The sequence below is a fragment of the Ailuropoda melanoleuca genome, chromosome 9 (assembly GCF_002007445.2).
Source record: "Ailuropoda melanoleuca isolate Jingjing chromosome 9, ASM200744v2, whole genome shotgun sequence".
In the NCBI taxonomy this organism is placed as follows: domain Eukaryota; kingdom Metazoa; phylum Chordata; class Mammalia; order Carnivora; family Ursidae; genus Ailuropoda; species Ailuropoda melanoleuca.
The window spans coordinates 12,570,680-12,588,144 of record NC_048226.1 but is presented as its reverse complement, the minus strand read 5'-3'; the positions used below and the strand labels follow the sequence as shown (position 1 = coordinate 12,588,144).

At 37.6% G+C, this 17,465-nt stretch overlaps 1 protein-coding gene across 1 annotated transcript in view; it reads right to left on the bottom strand.

Annotated features, from left to right (window-relative positions):
- Positions 1–17,465, bottom strand: part of MCTP2 (multiple C2 and transmembrane domain containing 2) — a 234,536-nt gene that overhangs the window by 88,365 nt on the left and 128,706 nt on the right. The window contains exons 15-17 of the mRNA XM_002926690.4: positions 5,569–5,670; positions 3,308–3,382; positions 997–1,116 (exon numbers count right to left, since the gene is read on the bottom strand). Of these exons, the coding sequence (XP_002926736.1) occupies positions 997–1,116; positions 3,308–3,382; positions 5,569–5,670 (297 nt within the window). The remainder of the gene's footprint in view (positions 1–996; positions 1,117–3,307; positions 3,383–5,568; positions 5,671–17,465) is intronic.

Here is a 17,465-nt window from a genome sequence, read left to right as displayed (position 1 = left end):
AAAAAAAAAACCCACAGAGACAGAAGATTCATGATTTACCAAAGATCATGACTCAGAACCACTCACACATCCTATTAGGCCTTATTGTGCTCTTTGGACGGTACAAAGATTAATGGCATGATAAAAGAAAAAAAAAGGGACAAGATTAGCAGTTGAGAGATTTGGTTTCTCCTTCCGTGTCTGACACTACCAATCTCATCAAGAACAAGTCGTTTTACAAATGGCAGAGGGTGCCCAGAGCCATAAGGTGAGGGCACTGCACCAACTTTCAAGTCCTTACAAGATTCCTGGACCCTCGGTGGTTCACTTAGGTGGTTCTGAGATATCCTGCAGGTTGTCTGAGATTCGGTGATTTCGCTCCTAAGGATGGGCCAGCATTGTCAGAGAGAAGGAAGAGTATATCTCATGCACATTAGTCACTGTCTTACGTGGTGTTGGGTCACCTTGTCATGTGACTCAAGTGGCTTGCTATGAATCGATGTTTTTATATCGAAGTTTGTGAAGATATACTTAAACCATAAATTAATTTCATCATGTGAGTTTTCAACCATCATTTTTCAAAAAGTACTCACATTCACTGGGACAGAGGGGGAGAAATATAGACAATGGAGGGACTATACAGACACAGTTAATATAATAATAACCGCCATATATAAAGACACATTTTTGAGTGAAAAAAAAATTTACAAATATATAGAACTTAGGTCTCTTAAACTTACTGAGAGATAGTATATGGGTAAGATTTGGGTAATTTAAGGGATTTCCAAGGATAAATCTGATGTAAGTATAGTGTTAGAAAGATATCTATTCATCTATGCTGTAATATATTTCAGAAAGATGAATGGTTACCATTTATGTTTTCAAGTCTCCTTACAGGTGCGAACTTCAGCTATGTTGAATGTGTATTACTCTGCTTCATGTCAGTAAAATAAAACTCATCTGCATTTGGATTTGGGACTCAGAAGCAAATAATTTGAACATAAAATCAAGGCTTACCACGAACGCAATGGCACTTCTCAACGTGGATTCCCACTGGAAGCAGCTTTTAAGGAACTGTATTGTATTCCACATTGCCATGGTGATTCTTTTCACACGGTCTATATCCCTTGATAAGATCTAATAAAAAAAATGAAAAACAAGGAACTAGATTTAAATACTCCAAATATTCTCTTCAGATCAGGCAGCTCAGTCATTTAAATTATATTTTGTATAGCTGCCAATTAAAAAAAAATAATAGAAAGGAAAAGTCCTAATGCTTCTTCTAAAATTCTTTTTAAAACACCATCATCCATAGAAGGAAAAAAATACAATGTACTTTGTAGCTCTTTTGATGGAGAACAGCCTGTTTCAATAATATCCAGGACAAAACCAAGCTGGTAAAAGCTACAGGAGCAGGGCATTTGGGGTGTGTGTGTGTGTGTGTGTGTGTGTGTGAGAGAGAGAGAGAGAGAGAGAGAGAGTCTATATTGTTTAGTTAAGAAGGAAATGGATGGAGTTTTGTAGAAACTAGATGTACAAGGATTCTAGCTCATGCAGTCCAGAAGAAAAAGTCTACAGGAAAGTCTAATTCCGGGAGGAGAATCCAGCTCTCCCACCTCCTAGCTGTGCAACCTCCAACCAGTTTCCTAACCTCTCGTCTTAAACAATGGGGTTGATCTTAATATTCACCTTGCAGACAGTAAAGAAAATTGAAGGCCTTTGAAAAGCGCCTGCCACATAGTAAGTGATCTCAAGTACCTGCATCATAAGCATAAAACTCTGCAGACACATCATCGTAAAGACACGTGGGGAGGATCCTCACAGACCCCAGGATCTCAGCCCCCAAGTCCCCTGGAGATCTCAGAGCCCAAAGCCACCCCACACAGAAGTCATGCTTGGCAAAGGACACGTCTTTTCTCCCAGTTGTAGGCAGATTCATTTCAACTTGTTTGCAAAGCAGCTACCCCACCTATTTCACTCAGGTTTTAACTTTCAAGTAAATAGGGTACAAGGCAGTAATAATAATAATAATAATATTAAAAGACGTTTACTCAGATTACGCCAAATAAATATTACACTCAATGTTATNCACAAGGCAGTAATAATAATAATAATAATAATAATAATAATAATAATAATAATAATATTAAAAGACGTTTACTCAGATTACGCCAAATAAATATTACACTCAATGTTATGGCAGACCAAAACAAAACATTGGGATGCTCCCTTCAGAAGACATTCCAGGCCTTTCCCAAGTGTGCCCAGAAGTTCATGGGAAACAAAAGGATGAGGAGATGCATTTATATTTAACTGCTTTATGTCACCCACAGCTGCTCACCCCACAGGAAGTGGTGGAAGTAATAAACACTTTGAAAAGGGGACACTTTGTTCTTTGTTACACAACTGAAGAGGGACAATAGGTACAGAGTGAAATCCTGGACTGCTTCTGAACAAGACAGGGAGGGACTCCAAAAAGAAACATAAAGGTCATATTAAAAAAATGCAAAACTTCCCCTCTGGGCTCTGATCATCCCTTTTTGTTAAACTGATGAGAGAGGAATTAAGGGAAACAGGCAGAGGGAGACAGTGAACTCAGAATGAGGTAAAACGCCAACACATTCCAAACATTTAGAAAATACAAAAGTGGTAGGAGCAGCGGGGGGGACCTCGAGGCTAGATGCCAGTAAGAGCCACTGGGCTGAGGCAGTTAAGGCCTCCCTGGGCAGAAAAACTCCTTGTGACCTTGTTAGGACAGAGGCGGAAAGGGCCCTAACGGAGGCTAGCGGACCAAGCCAAGTCGGAGAGCCTACAGAGGCTGACACTAGGAATGTTCCTTGATAGAATGGCTCAGGAAGTGAATGGAGGGCTGACACCTTCTGCATCATCCCACATCGATGTTTTCAGTCTTTTCCTTCTGATCCTGCTGACTGAGGTCCTTGTTCTGGGACAGATGGAGACAGGCAGAGGAAGGAAGGGAGATGGGAAGAAGCTGAGAGAAGGGGGTGGAGGGGGAGAGAGAGACAGAGAGGAAGAGGGAGGGAATGGGAGGGAGGGAGGAAGACAGGAAGGGAGGGAGAGAAAGGGAGAGGGACAAAGGGAGAGGGAGGGAGAGGGGAGAGAGAGAAAGGAAGAGGGAAAAGAAGGAGGAGGAGAATGGTGGTAGGAGAAAAAAAGAAGGAAGGTGGGAGGAAGAAAGGAAGGGAAGGAGGGGAGGGAGAAGGGAAGGAAGGAAGGGGAAGGGGGATGTGGGGAGAGATGCTAAGTAAGGACAAATAAGCACCTCTGGTGCTGAGTGTACCATGAGCCCATTTACCTACCCACCTACCTTCTTGGATAGCTTGCGGGTATCTTCAACAAAGCGCTTTTCTCTGGGAGTAAAGGTCCTAATACTTGCTTTGACCTAGAAAGACATCATTGTTTAAAAAAAAAGGGGGAGGGCAGCATTTAAATGGACTTCATTCTTCTCTTTTTCTTGTTCAGGACTGGGAAGAATGTGGAAACCAATATCTTCTGACCCTCAGGCCTTTGGCAGGGAGCAGAGCTTTGGAGGACACCCCTGGGCTCTGCATGTGGTTCAGGGGATCTCATTTCACCAGCACACTTGGGTAGGTCAGACTGGATCCAGGAGACCCCAAGAGCATTGTACCCACTTTGCAAATCAATGGAGGTATTTTAAACCACTGTGGAGATTGGGTTCAGGAGACTTGAACAGTTTCTAAGTAAAACTTCCTTCTGATCAAGGTTTTGCACAATATTTACCAATAATAAACACCTTGTCTGTGGAAATCGGTTTCCCGCTTCTAAAAACATCTTTCCACAGAGAATCTCATTTCCTCTCAAGTCTATGGAAAAATAAGTAGATAAGTCATTTGAGACCCGTTTTATGGGGAAGAAATTGAGGTTCAGAGAGATTTCCTGGCTTGTCCCAATCACCGTCCTGAAGAAAAACTCAATGAAAAAAATTCAAGTCCCTCTCCACTCCGTCAGATGGACAAATGAAAAATGACAGAACTGACACATTTGCTTGGTAAAGCTTTCTTCCCTAAAACTCACGTTGTACCTGTGTGCCTGGTCTAAATGCAAGTGCTTGCCAGAAGGAAACAGGATGTGAAGGGTCATTGGTAGTACGACACGCACAGAGGATTTCCTTGAAGGGAAAGGGAACTCAATGGGAAAGCCTAGGAATTAACACCACCACCCCCAGACTGGAGGCAAAAAATAGAAAAATGTCCCTGCCATTGATTCTATGAATCATTTCTTAAATACACAAAACAAGAAGTGGGTTAGCATAGGACTCGGCAGAATTAGAAGGATCTGGATCTGTATGCTGACTCACTCATTTATTAGTACATCAGCTCTCTTATTTAATTCCATTTGCTCATCATAAAATGGCATTAATGATACCTATTTACCAGGTTTATTGGGAGGATTAAATGCAATAATGTCAGAGCCTGGCCCATTGTAGGTGGCCACTAAATGGCAGCCATTCTTATAATTACTGTAAAAGCTCCATTACCCTACATTCATTTATACCGCTAACTGGATTAACCTGAGCTCTCCTTTTCCTTTCCGGGCCTGCTGCTGATACCATGGCATATGCATGGTCCCAGCTAAGTAGGCCACGTCTCTGCATGCTAAGGAATGTCTGCTCAGCTCACAATAACCAAATCACATGCCTACCGAGAATCATCTGTGCTAACTCCCAATCTTGTTTCTGCCAGTTCTGCCCATTATTATAATTCCACATTTTAATCAATTATCATATAAATCATTGAAATCCAAGCATGGACCAGAAGACTTGAAATTCGTGTTGCTCTAGAAAGCCTTGATAAAGGTCAGTCCCTAAAAAGATACTGAGGTTATGATTTTATGGAAAAAAAACAACAGTCTGGAAAATTCTATATTCAGATTGTCCTGTATCTTTAAAGTAGATCTCCACTTAAAAAAAAAAAAAAACAACCCTGAAACTAGATATTACTTTAGATGTTATATTTATGCAAGAAATATGTGACAGAACTAAACATAATAAGTCCATGCTATAAAAAAACAGATTTTATGCCCATACCTAAAGATTGGCAAATGAGTATTTAAATATTTTATATTAAACTTAAGGTTGAAGATAGGTTTTAAAAATTCCTCCTTTAACTGTGGTTTCCAAATGAGTAACTACTTCTCTTGATAGTGTTGGATAGCCGGACATCTACCGTAACAAGTAAATTACATGTCAGGGGCTTGAAAATACCTCTGTCTGACCACCAGCTGTGGCCTTGGAGAAGATAACTGGAAATAAAGCTAACAAACTAATTTCTCCTTTTATTTATTTTTTTGTTTTGTTTTGTTTTTTCCTTGACATTTGGATGTACTGGGAATTAAACACCATCATTTCTACTGGTCAAGGGGATTAATACCAGTTGCAAACTGGATTGTCCCACACTGATTTTATAGCTGAGGTTTAAAACCCTGTTCTCTCTCTCTAGCTGCAACATTTCTGAAACGTTTTACACAGATTTGAGTCTCGCCAGGCTGGTCATCTTTTACTTTACATACAGAGAAGTTGGGAGGTATGGCTGGCCCAGCTAAACTTACCGGATTATATATGAGATCCATCTCCAAGTAAATAGCTCCTTTAAAAGCTTGTTCTAAATCTTTATTCTTCAACACGTAGCAATTTGGTTGTCCATCTCGAATCTGTCATGAATAATAGATAAAATACCAACTTTCTAGGGGGTTTAAACTGAACTGGCAAAGTTGAGACTGTAGAATGCACACACAGATTAAGTAGATATTCAGCAAATATTAAACCCATCATATATCAACTTTAAATTCTGCAATGCTGTTATAACTGATAAAAAGATAAAGTAACAGTCAACAGGCTGAAACTGGGTTATTAATGGAAAACTAGTGGTACAAATTATTAGTAGGTTTATATGGGCTTTCCTTCAAAAAATCCCAGAGGTTATACATTTTCATTAATTAAAAATGATAAATACTCTACAAAATTCCTGGCCAGGACTTCTCAAGATTGCCAAGGTCATGAGAAAAAGGAAAGATTCGGAAGCTGTCACAATTCAGAAGACAGAAGGAGATAAAATGATTAAATGCGATGGGGTACCCTGGGTTGGATCCCAGAACAGAAAAAGAACATTTGTGGAAAAACTGGTAATGTCGAAATAAAGACCAAACTTTAGTTGACAATAATGCACAGTGTCTGTTTTCTTTTTTTAGTTTTGACAAATGTACCATGGCAATGTGAAGAATTCACATTAGGGGAAACAAAGTGAAGGGTGTATAGGAACTCTTGATTATCCTTGCAACTTTCCTGTAAATCTAAATTTATCCCCAAATAAAGAGGTTATTAAAATATTTTTAAGAAATGAATAAAGGAACTGATTTTAATAAAATGATCAGTGTTTCACAGCCATGGAGCAATGCACATTAAATCCATGAACGTAGCTGAATATGAGGTCAAAATCCAAAGATATTTACAGTGCACAAAATGCTGAGAAGTTTTCAAAATAAACAAGTCCCTCTAATATCCTCTCTCAGCCAGCAGGTCACATCACTTCCATACCCTAACCTGCCAATGGACCCCAACATGTAAGGCATCCCAGAAAAACACCTCCTGTACCATTTTGGAAATGATGTGGGTTCCATCAAGGCATTCTCTTTCCAGAGTCGAGGGCACCCATGCTTTTATGATTACACAGTAGTCTATGCATTGATTAAGCTTGTGGTTTGTAAGAAGCATCCCTGTTAACTCCAAAAGGACCTCTGCAAAACTTGAACTAACCAAAAGCTCCACTTGGGATTGTAATAATCAAAGATTTGAAATAACGTAGGAAATTTGATGGCATGAAATTTGAGCCATATTTTAACTGACTATTGCTGTCACTACAAGCATTCAGCACAAGTGTTCTTATAAACAGTGGTGGAAATGAGTTGAATAAGTCATGAGGGAAACAGAGTCATTCCACTTTACAAGGAAGAGGTTATCTTCCTTCCCAAAGTTACCCCACCTCTCAGATTGAATAGGTTTTAAACAGAAAGATGGTTTTCCTGGCCAGTGGCTAAGAGGAAGGGGGTGCCCCATAAAGACCTAGTTTCCTTCCTCAACGGTGTCCAAACAGGATTCTGAGCTTCCTCTTTTATCCACAGCCTCACTTAATAAATTGTGGGTGTTAAAGTTGAAAGAAATAAATACAAAAACAGCATGACAATTTGCCAACCTGACTTCAGTCCAATTTGGCTGTGCCTCAACCCACAGTCATTGTACTGTTATCTTAAAATTTCCATGATTTCTTAAGGGTTAGGAAAGGCCAACAGAAGAATACGAGGTATCAGTAGAAAAAAATATATTTTATGGTAATTTCTTTTTGGGTTTTTGATTTTTTGTAAATGATCTTTTCCTCTTTTTCAATGTCCTAGTATTGTGTCAGCAAAACACAGAATCCACCCAGGGATATTAAATCAGTTATTGAAGCTAGAGATACAGCATAGGCTATTCATATTGGGTACTTTCACATAATATCATCTTAAAACTTATCAACTGCAAGTTTACACATTTGAAAAAACTTTGAAAAATTACAGAAAAAAAATTGTCCCTTTGAACTTCCACAAATATCACAATTCCTTCCCCCGCATAGAAATTAGATAGGAATTTGCATGTATCCTTCCTAAATTTATATTGAGAATTTATATTCATAAATAAATCCCTGAAAAAAGTAATTTAAAATTTGAGCCTGTGTGAAACAGTATTTTGCACCCTCACTTTGTATCTATCAATGTGATTTGATAATGTGTACGCAGTATACAGATCTGCTTTTCTTTAAACTGCTATATAATATTCAGAATATGAACTTAGTTATTAATTCTCCTATTGATGAACATTTGGTTGATTCCAATTTCTCAGTCTATCTGCTATAAGGAGTATCTTTTAGGAAAAGGGAAAGAGGAAGGGAAAGAGGAAATATCTTACTTTGTACTGGGATTGTTTCAGTTAAGAGCAGGTCAATGTATTTGAATATTTAGTATTATAATTAAACACTGAAATAGTAATCAAAGGTAGTGTTTTTAAAAGATTTTCATTTTCCACAGTCTTTATATAATTGAACTTCCAGCACAAGAATAGAGGATAAGAAGTTCTGTAACACTCAACTTGCCAAACTGCTGTATGAGAGCATCTATCCAACAGGAAAGGAAAGCTAACCACATTTTTCCTGTCAAGAGAATGATGTTTATCATTTATACTTAGAGCACAGAAAATCATTTCTGGCAGTTTATGATTATAAAACCTCTGTTAAATAGCGGGGCAGTTAAACCACAGCCAAAAGAAAAGTTAAAGCAAAGAATCTATATATACTTTTGTCTTTTAGGTATGAGACAGTCACTTAAATTAAGACAGAAGCTTAATTTTTAGGTCTCTGTTGATCAAGGCAAAAAGGAATGATACAGTTTTCGATTTGTGACAAAAGGAGGTCTCTAAGTTCATTTGGGGAGTCTTCTTGAGTTGACATCTGGGATGATTTAGTTTCACTCCAAGATAAGGGTCACTGAATAAAATAATAGACAGTCTTTAACCTGTTATGAGAAACTTTTGCAGACTGACTTATCACACACATTTTTGCATGCTTGCCTATTCACAGGCGAAGAGCACTATATTAGGCAATCTTTTGGGGAAGGCGTCTCTGCAGAACAGTAATACAGATTTAATCTAATTAGAAATCTGACTTCAACAATCAGGGAAATGGGCATTTGCATGTCCCTTTCTTTTCATAAACAATATATCTATCAGAAAGCTTTTATGAAGCTCATGCTAACAGTTAATTCCTGGTGAAACGAGACAGTGAATACAAGAGTACAGGGAGTCTGCTTCTGAGTAATGATTCAGGGTTTTGGAGCCAGAGGACAAGTTACAGAGAAGATAGTCTGGTTTAGATTTTAATCTGACCTGAAATCATCTTTAAACTATTCAACTTTTTTTTTCTACTTAAAAGAATTTAAAACCTTCTTAAATAACCTTTAGCATAGTGTTTATGAGTAACTTTTTAAAAGCTTGGTGAATAAACTATTTTTTTGGTCAAAAAGATACTGCATTCATTTTTTAGAAGACAGGATTTTTTAAAATCAGAGTGTAACAGAAGTTGGTTATGTGGAACAGGGAACAAAATCATTTTCTCATCTCGAACTCCCTTTAAAGAATCATCATTATTATGGTTTGCTATAAATTTCCTTGATGTGACCAGTTACCAACTGATGCGACAGAAAAAGTTAATCAGAATCAATATCCATGAATAAACCCATCAATTGGTTTAGGGAGGGAAGATACATATTTAAGAGCAAAATCCAAACTGAAGAGCCCTACTGATTCCCCCCCGCTTGACCCTCATGGGAAAAGTGGAGAACATTTGGGTATAAACAAGCATGCCACTAATCAGACACTTTTCTTTCCATGCAAAGGGGGAAATGCTTTAATGTGACAACATTACAACAGTTGGGCCCAGCTGAGGAACAGACAAAATGACTCTCCAATAAAATGTGAAGAAGACAGACATGTGCCTGGGTAATGGGAAACTAAATACTCTTTACTTGGTAGTGATTCACATTCATATCCCTACTTGGAAGCACACCTGCTTCCAATGGCATGAGTTACAAACAGCATGGGAAATTACAACGCCCACAAGGTTATTATTTGCCTGGATGTAAAGTCAACCACCAGCCAGTGGAGATGGCATTGAATTCATTACCCCAGATCCTCACCAATTATATCCCACCCCTTCTCCCTTCCAAGGCCATCCATCCCACCAAAACCCAGCTCTGAACCATGGAAATAGCAGAAAACTTTGGTGTACCCAGCCAGCATTTATCAACTCCTCTCTCTAAAATATAAGCTATTTTACAGAAGTAATATATATTAATTATAAGAATTGTGTAAAATTTATAAAAATGGTTTTACAAAGTTTTTACGGGGGTGCCTGGGTGGCTCAGTCGTTAAGCGTCGGCCTTCGGCTCAGGGCGTGTTCCCAGCATTCTGGGATGGAGCCCCACAGCGGGCTCCTCCGCTGGGAGCCTGCTTCTTCCTCTCCCACTCCCCCTGCTTGTGTTCCCTCTCTCACTGGCTGTCTCTCTCTGTCAAATAAATAAAATCTTAAAAAAAAATAAATAAAATTAAAAAAAGTTTTTATGATATTACATGTTTTTAAACAAGTAAACACACATTATCTAGTTTTTAATGTACATTTGTATTTCCTTATCTTGTGAAAATAGGAATGTAGTGTATTGCATAAAATTTGGGACTCCAGAGGCAGATGAACTGAGTTTAAATTCTGATTCTGCCTCAAATTGGCTGAATAACTTTGGACAAGTTACATAACTCCCTCTGTTCATCAGTTTCCTAGTCTGTAAAATGTGAATAAAAAAATGATGTGTATCTCAGAGGTCTCTACGAAATAATCAGACAGCAGTAAAGAACAGTGACAAGTAGAAATTGCTTATTAAATAATATCTTTAAGTCTTATATTAATTTATATACTTTTTAATCACTGTCTTTTAGATTAAAAAAAAAAACAGGGGAAGCATTCCCCAATGTAATAACCAATTCTTGTACATAATTTAGAATAGTTCTTTACCTTATGAAGATTCTATAATTAACTTAACCAATCCTTCATTGCAAATCACTAAGACTGCCTCCAATTTTTAACTGTGATAATTTTATACGTAGCTAACTTTGCGTGTCTACAATGCATCTCCAAAAATAAATTCCTAGAGGTGGAAGGGTTGAGTCATAGGATGTACCTATTTTGTAGGTTTTGGCCAAGTATTGCCAGTTAGCCCTCCTAAAATGTGATATTAATTTCTACTCCTAGCCTCAGTGAATAAGCCTATCCATTTCCTTGCAACTTTGCCAACTGCAAGCATTTTTATTTAATACACAGCAATTTCATAGGAAGAAAATGGCCTCAGGTTGTTTTAATATGTGCTTCCCCCCCCCCGCAACTAATGAGACTGAACATTGTCTTTCCTATGTTTATTAACAGTGGGCCATGGTAGGCCTGGGAAGTCAGGCTCAGATTCAATTCCCATTTCTGGCATTTAGCATCTGTGTGGCCATGAGTAATTGCTGTATCTCTCCCAGGTTCAGTTGCCTTTCTAAAACAGATACCTAGAATATAAATGCTCAGAGAGATGTGTAGATTAAATTTTAACCCATTTTATCAAAGCACCTTCTACAAGCCTTGTACCAAGTCACGTTCCCTCCAACAGTAGTGGAGAGAGGGAGAGAGTCCTTCATCATCACTGGTAATGAAAAACCTTTACCATATTTTTTAATGCAATTGCTTCAACCAATCTGATTATTTAAATCAGTTACTACTGCAAGGTGATGAAGATGATAGATTACACTGTTAACTGGGTACTGTTTGCTACTGTACTCACTTCACATTCTTCAAACTATTTAAATCCTCAGCACAGCCTTCAAGGCAGACATTATCATTATCTTCATTTCATCAAGGAAGAAACGCAGACAGAGAGGTTAAGTAACTTGTCAATTATCACACAGCCAATTAGGAGAAAACACTGGGGAGCAACCCAGGTAGTCTGGCTCTAATCTCTGCACTTTTAAGGACCATGATCATTATTGAATAAAGGAGGAGCCATTCATATGCTTATTAGCTATTTGGATTTCCACCTGTTTGAATTAACTTTTCTGCTAGATTGACTTGTCTCTTCCTTATAGATTAAAAAACAAAGACCTTCTCTGTTAGTGATATTATCCATTTGTTTCTATGTTGCAAGTATTTTTTTCTCTTTTTTAATAATAATTTTCTATGTTGCAAGTATTTTTGACTTTGTGTTTTGATTTACAATGGCAATTTTTGTTTTCACCATGTTGACATCTTCAGATTTTTTCCCCCTTTATCATTCCTGTTTTTCAGGTTGTTTATATAGGACTTTCCCACTATTTTAACAGTTTTATTTAGGAAGTTTGTTCCAAATGTTTGACCTTTAATTCATGGCAAAATAGTGACTGTGTTCGATGTAACACACTGATGCATTTTTCCCTGATGAGTAAGCAACTGACTTTCCCAGAATCCATTATACAGTGATCACTCCGTTAATCCTTTTCCTCTTTCATCGTCATTTTTCCATGTCTTTTCATATAGTTCTAGAACTTCCTCATATGGGTCTTAAGCATTATAGTTATTTTTGTTTCCTGCTTTTAACTCTTCCATGCTTTAAGTGTTTAAAATGTTTTCCTACTGGGTAAGGCCATTGATTTTTTTTTCCCTTAATTTTGATCTTGCTTACACCTCACGAATCTTTTTTTATTTCAAGATACTGTTTATTAATTTCCTTTATATTTACATATAGGTGATAGCTGACATCAGATAGCTAATACTGTTTTCTTCATTAAATATAAATAAAATACAATTTTTATATTTTTACATTGGGTGGGTCTTTATTTTAATTAGTAGGCATAGAACCTCATTAAATTTGAAATCTCTCTAATCATTCAACAGGTAAGTCTGATGTTCGTGATGCTTCTGATAGATCTCCATCATGGTAAGGCAGTACTCAACGATTATTAATTTATTAGACTCTGTTTTTCCTAATTAAGAACATATGTTAAATTTTATCAAGTGCCCCTTTAACATCTATTGAAATTGCCAAGTTTTTTTTTTCTCCTTTAATCTATTAATAATATAAATTACACAATTAGGTTTCCTAATGTGTTTTCATGGTCTTTTCTAATGTTCTTCCATGAAAGGCATAGGATATCCTTTTTTGTTAACTTTGTGTTTTTGATGTCAGACTTCTTCTAGTCTCAAGGAATAAATTCACAAATTTTCCATTTTCTTTTATGTCCTTAATATATTTGAGTAGTGTAAGAATTGCCTGGGCCCTTAAGGTTTTAAAAAACTCACTCATTAAACAATTTGAATCTTTATTTTCTTATTTGGAGGAGAGGATGAGGGGAGAAAAGTGTGGAGTTACCTGATGATTTTCTTCTGATATTTCCATAATTAATTATTTCACTAAAGAATGCATTTAGTACCTGACATTCATGTTTCTCTAATTGTGTTGAAAACATAATTTTTCTTGCTATTTTTACACGTTAATTTTTCCAAATGGGGAGCTATATTATCTTTATAGTAATCTGGGGAGATTTTATACCTCTGTAACACCCAAGCTCCCTCATGGTATACCCCTATTCAAGTTTTCTTCCTTACTCTTCAGTAAAATTTATTTATGTTCTTCATAGTGATTCCCATAGTTCTTGTTTCCTTATTCTTAATAATATATGCTTTTCTTTTTTTTTCATTAGCCTTGTAACTGGCCTCTCCATTTCATTGGGTTTTAGAGAAACAAATACTTGGATTTATCAGATATACTATTCACATATTTTCTACACTTTTGTTCTTTTTTTAATCTTCAAAAATTCCTTTATAATTTTCTTAATTTTCGTTTATCTTTTGTTGCGATGCATAATTGATTTTCAACCTTTGTTGTTTAATTCTAAAAGCTCTAGGTAAGGATTACCTCTGAATAACACTTCTGGCCCTTATCCATAGCTTGTATGTATAGTATTTCATTGCTTATTTCTAAAAAGTCTACAGGCGTCGTTTTGATATCTACATTAGCTACTTGGGACTTTTTTTTTCCACCAAGTGTTTTGATACTTGTTTTATTTTTGTTATTAATTTATATTTGCCCAACACTGCGATCACACACAGTTTCTGACGTTTTGGAATCTACTGAGGCATTTGTGAGCTCACAACATGGTCAATATTCAAGCGCATTAAATGGGTATTTGAAGAGAATATTTTATATAATTATGTGTGTGTATACACACTACATTAGATCAACCTTATTGCTTGTTCTCTAAAATTTGAGAATCACTGCTTTAGCATGCCAAAACTTCACCTGAGAACTTACTGAAGAAGGAACTTTCCAGAGTCTCATCCCCAGAAATTTCGTAGCTGCGGGATGGTGTGCACGAACTTTATCAGAATCCGCTTCATGGCACTTGGACTTTCAAACATTTGGACCTTTAAGAAACATCACCATATAGCCTTCTTTTTTTGTTTCTGATATTTATGCATAGATAACATAATCATTTTGTGTTTCTAAGTTGGTAATTTTTTCTTGTATTTCATTTTTTTTTAAGATTTTATTTATTTATCTGTCAGAGAGAGAGGGAGAGTACAAGCAGGGGGAGCGGCAGGCAGAAGGAGAAGCAGGCTCCCCACTGAGCCAGGAGCCCAATGCCAGGCNGTTTCTAAGTTGGTAATTTTTTCTTGTATTTCAATTTTTTTTAAGATTTTATTTATTTATCTGTCAGAGAGAGAGGGAGAGTACAAGCAGGGGGAGCGGCAGGCAGAAGGAGAAGCAGGCTCCCCACTGAGCCAGGAGCCCAATGCCAGGCTCGATGCCAGGACCCTGGGTTCATGACCTGAGCTGAAGGCAGACACTTAACCGACTGAGCCACCCAGGTGCCCCACTTGTATTTCAAATATTTTTTGAATATTTCTGTGGGAAGTATTCTATGGGAAACTATTCCGTGGGAAACTATTCACATAAAGACTCATGTTTGCTATAAGGTTATTGGCAATGAAATCGTTTTTGGACTCAGGAAATAACCTCCTCTGTATATTTCTGACTTCCCACTTATTTACATCTACGTGTAATACTTTTGCCCACCCAGTTCTGTTTTACCACATTTGAGGCCTCTCGAAGCACCAGCAGCTAGATTTTACTCTTTTACTCAATGTAAGAGGTTTTTTCCATTTAATAGAAAAGTTTAACCCATTCAGCACTTACCATCATGTCCAGGGTGCTTAGATTTATCCTTGCTACCTCCTTGTGCCAAGACATCGAGGAAATCCATGAGGCAGTCTTTCTCCCTTAGCCTGTCCATCCTAACCAAATCCCATCCACCTTATATACTACATACGGTTCATGATAATTCCAGCATGTTAAAAGCACCCTTTCCAAGTTTCCATGGCCATGGACAAATTTGCCTCATTTTATCTTTTTTCTCTTTATTTCCAAGGACATATTGGAGCAGGACTGGCAGGAAGGAGAGTTGAATGTTTATGTTTTAGCCATTTAAGAGTATTTAGGTGGCTATACATCCATAAATATAAAAGTAAAATATAAATATTTATTTTAATGGCCAAAATTTCATCATGAACTTTAAAAAATATATGATTGTGTAAACGTGTCCATTACAATACACAAAACCCATCACAGGTGAAATGGGCAAATCCTTAATTGGAAATGCAAATGAAGATGTGTATGGACGTTTATTCTGTACAAGCAATTACAGAAAATTTGTCCCATAAAACTAATTAAGTGAAGCTATTCCTGTGCACGTGAATTCACAGAGAAAGCTAAGGGCTCCACAAATCCTATGCTTCTGATCATGAATTCACCTGCACGTGTTGGCACGGCTTCCACAGGAGGTCTCACACTTGGATCAAAAGGTAGGACCTCCTCAGGTTACAGATGATTTTTTTTCTTAGATATTAGGAAATAACGATAAAGAGAGAGATGCCTTCCTTATTTTCCAGAGAGCTGATTTTCAAAGTCTTCCTACATGGGGCCTTTCCATAATTTCCGAGATGATAAACACATGTCTGCCTCAAAAGAAATGTCCTGGAGGAGAAGAACCCAGATTGATTTTTCAGGACAAAATGAGACTCCTTAACTGAGACTAGAAATGTTTAAATAAATCTAACGGAATAGGCTAATAATTCGGAGATGATATCTATGCTGGAAATATTTTAAAACTCTGTGTTTTACCGTTTTCCAATGCACACTCACTATGTTATTGATTAGAAGATATTTGGAGTTATGTGAAAATGGGCAAATATTAGAAGTCTTCAGATGATAATCCAGGCCAGCTGCAATTTTCTGCTGTTTTTAATCATGAGTAACAAGCCTTTACATATCTATAGAACCCTTTAAAAACCAACTATTTTATTAAAAAACTTGAACAGAAATGAAATGACCCAGTGGCCTGGATTCTTTCAATTCTGTATTATCTAAGCATATGTACACGCTCTGAACAATTCACTGCATTAACAGATATTCTGATTTTAGGACATGGATTCTAAATGAGCCAATAGTCAGCCAGCACATTCACCCTGATTAAAAGATACGGTGAATTCAGAACAGGCTTTTTATTTAACAGGCTGAAATGCACTTAGCACATTATCATTTTGAGAGAGATTAAAAGTTGAAGTACATTCAATACTTTATACTTAAGACATTTTGAAATGTACTTTGCATTTTCTCTGAAAGTGTAAATCAAGTTTTAGTTTATGACTTGATTAAAGAAAATGTATTCTTACAAAAAGATATTCATACTCTTCTCCAAGAAATACAATTTTTGTTTTTAAATAGAAAAAAAAAGGGGCATTATTGAATACGATTTCATATCCTATACAGGTAACAGTGAAGCACCGACTATCCCATTTTTATAATTCTCTCTTATATTAAAAAAGCAGAGAAATAAGACCTTCTCCTAAGAGGGACAATAGAAGGGTTCTCTCTTTGCTGCTTATTTCTGGGGTTTCAACCAATCCCTCCAGGAAAAGTCTCCCTCCCTAACTTGCCTCATCCTGGAGCCAAAACTTTCTTCCTAGTCTACTGCTCTGATATCTCCAACCCCAGGCTGAAAGCCTTTAGGTTCTCCCTGCTAACAGAATAAACCCCAACCCCCCTCAACCCTTCTTGAGCAGTCTGCAGTCCTCCCTCTCCAGCCTCCCCACTCACCCTGAGCACCAGGCACGAAGGCCCCTCTTTGTTTCCAGAAGGTGGCCTTTCTCTTACTCCCTGCTTCTCCATTCCTGCTCTACCCTCTGCTTTGAATGGCCTTCTTTCTTTACCTCACCCACCAGTCAGGACCAACTGCAGGATCCTCCTAGGCCAGCTCAAACTCCCCACTTCCTACAGTCTTCCCAAAATTAAATCCATTCCTCCTGCTCTGTTTTCCTGTTCCTTTGATTTAACGCTTGATATTTCAGATCTTGCATAAGCACAGAGAACAAACTGGTGACTGCCGGAGGGAAGGGGAGGGGGTGGGAGATGGACAAAATGGTTGAAGGAGTGGGAGGTCATCGCTTCCGGTTATAGAAGGAGTAAGTCATGGGGATGAAAGGTGTTGGTGGCAGAGGGATTACAATCAATGGTATTGTAACAATGTTGTCTGGTGACGGGTGGTAGACTTGTTGCTTCACTGTATTGTACGCTCACATGACATTCTATGTCAACTATACTTCAATGGAGAAAAAATGCATTTCAAGTCTTCTGTGTTCATTCCACAGGCGTCACTCAAGATATGCAAGTCTTCAGCTCTGTGTCCTACCTGTCCATACTCTATTGCATTGAGTGGTTGTGTGAAACACATCTTGGTTCTTGCTTTTGGCCTGATATCTACTGAACAGGGGCTCACCAGGGCGGCATAACATCCTCTTAGGAGC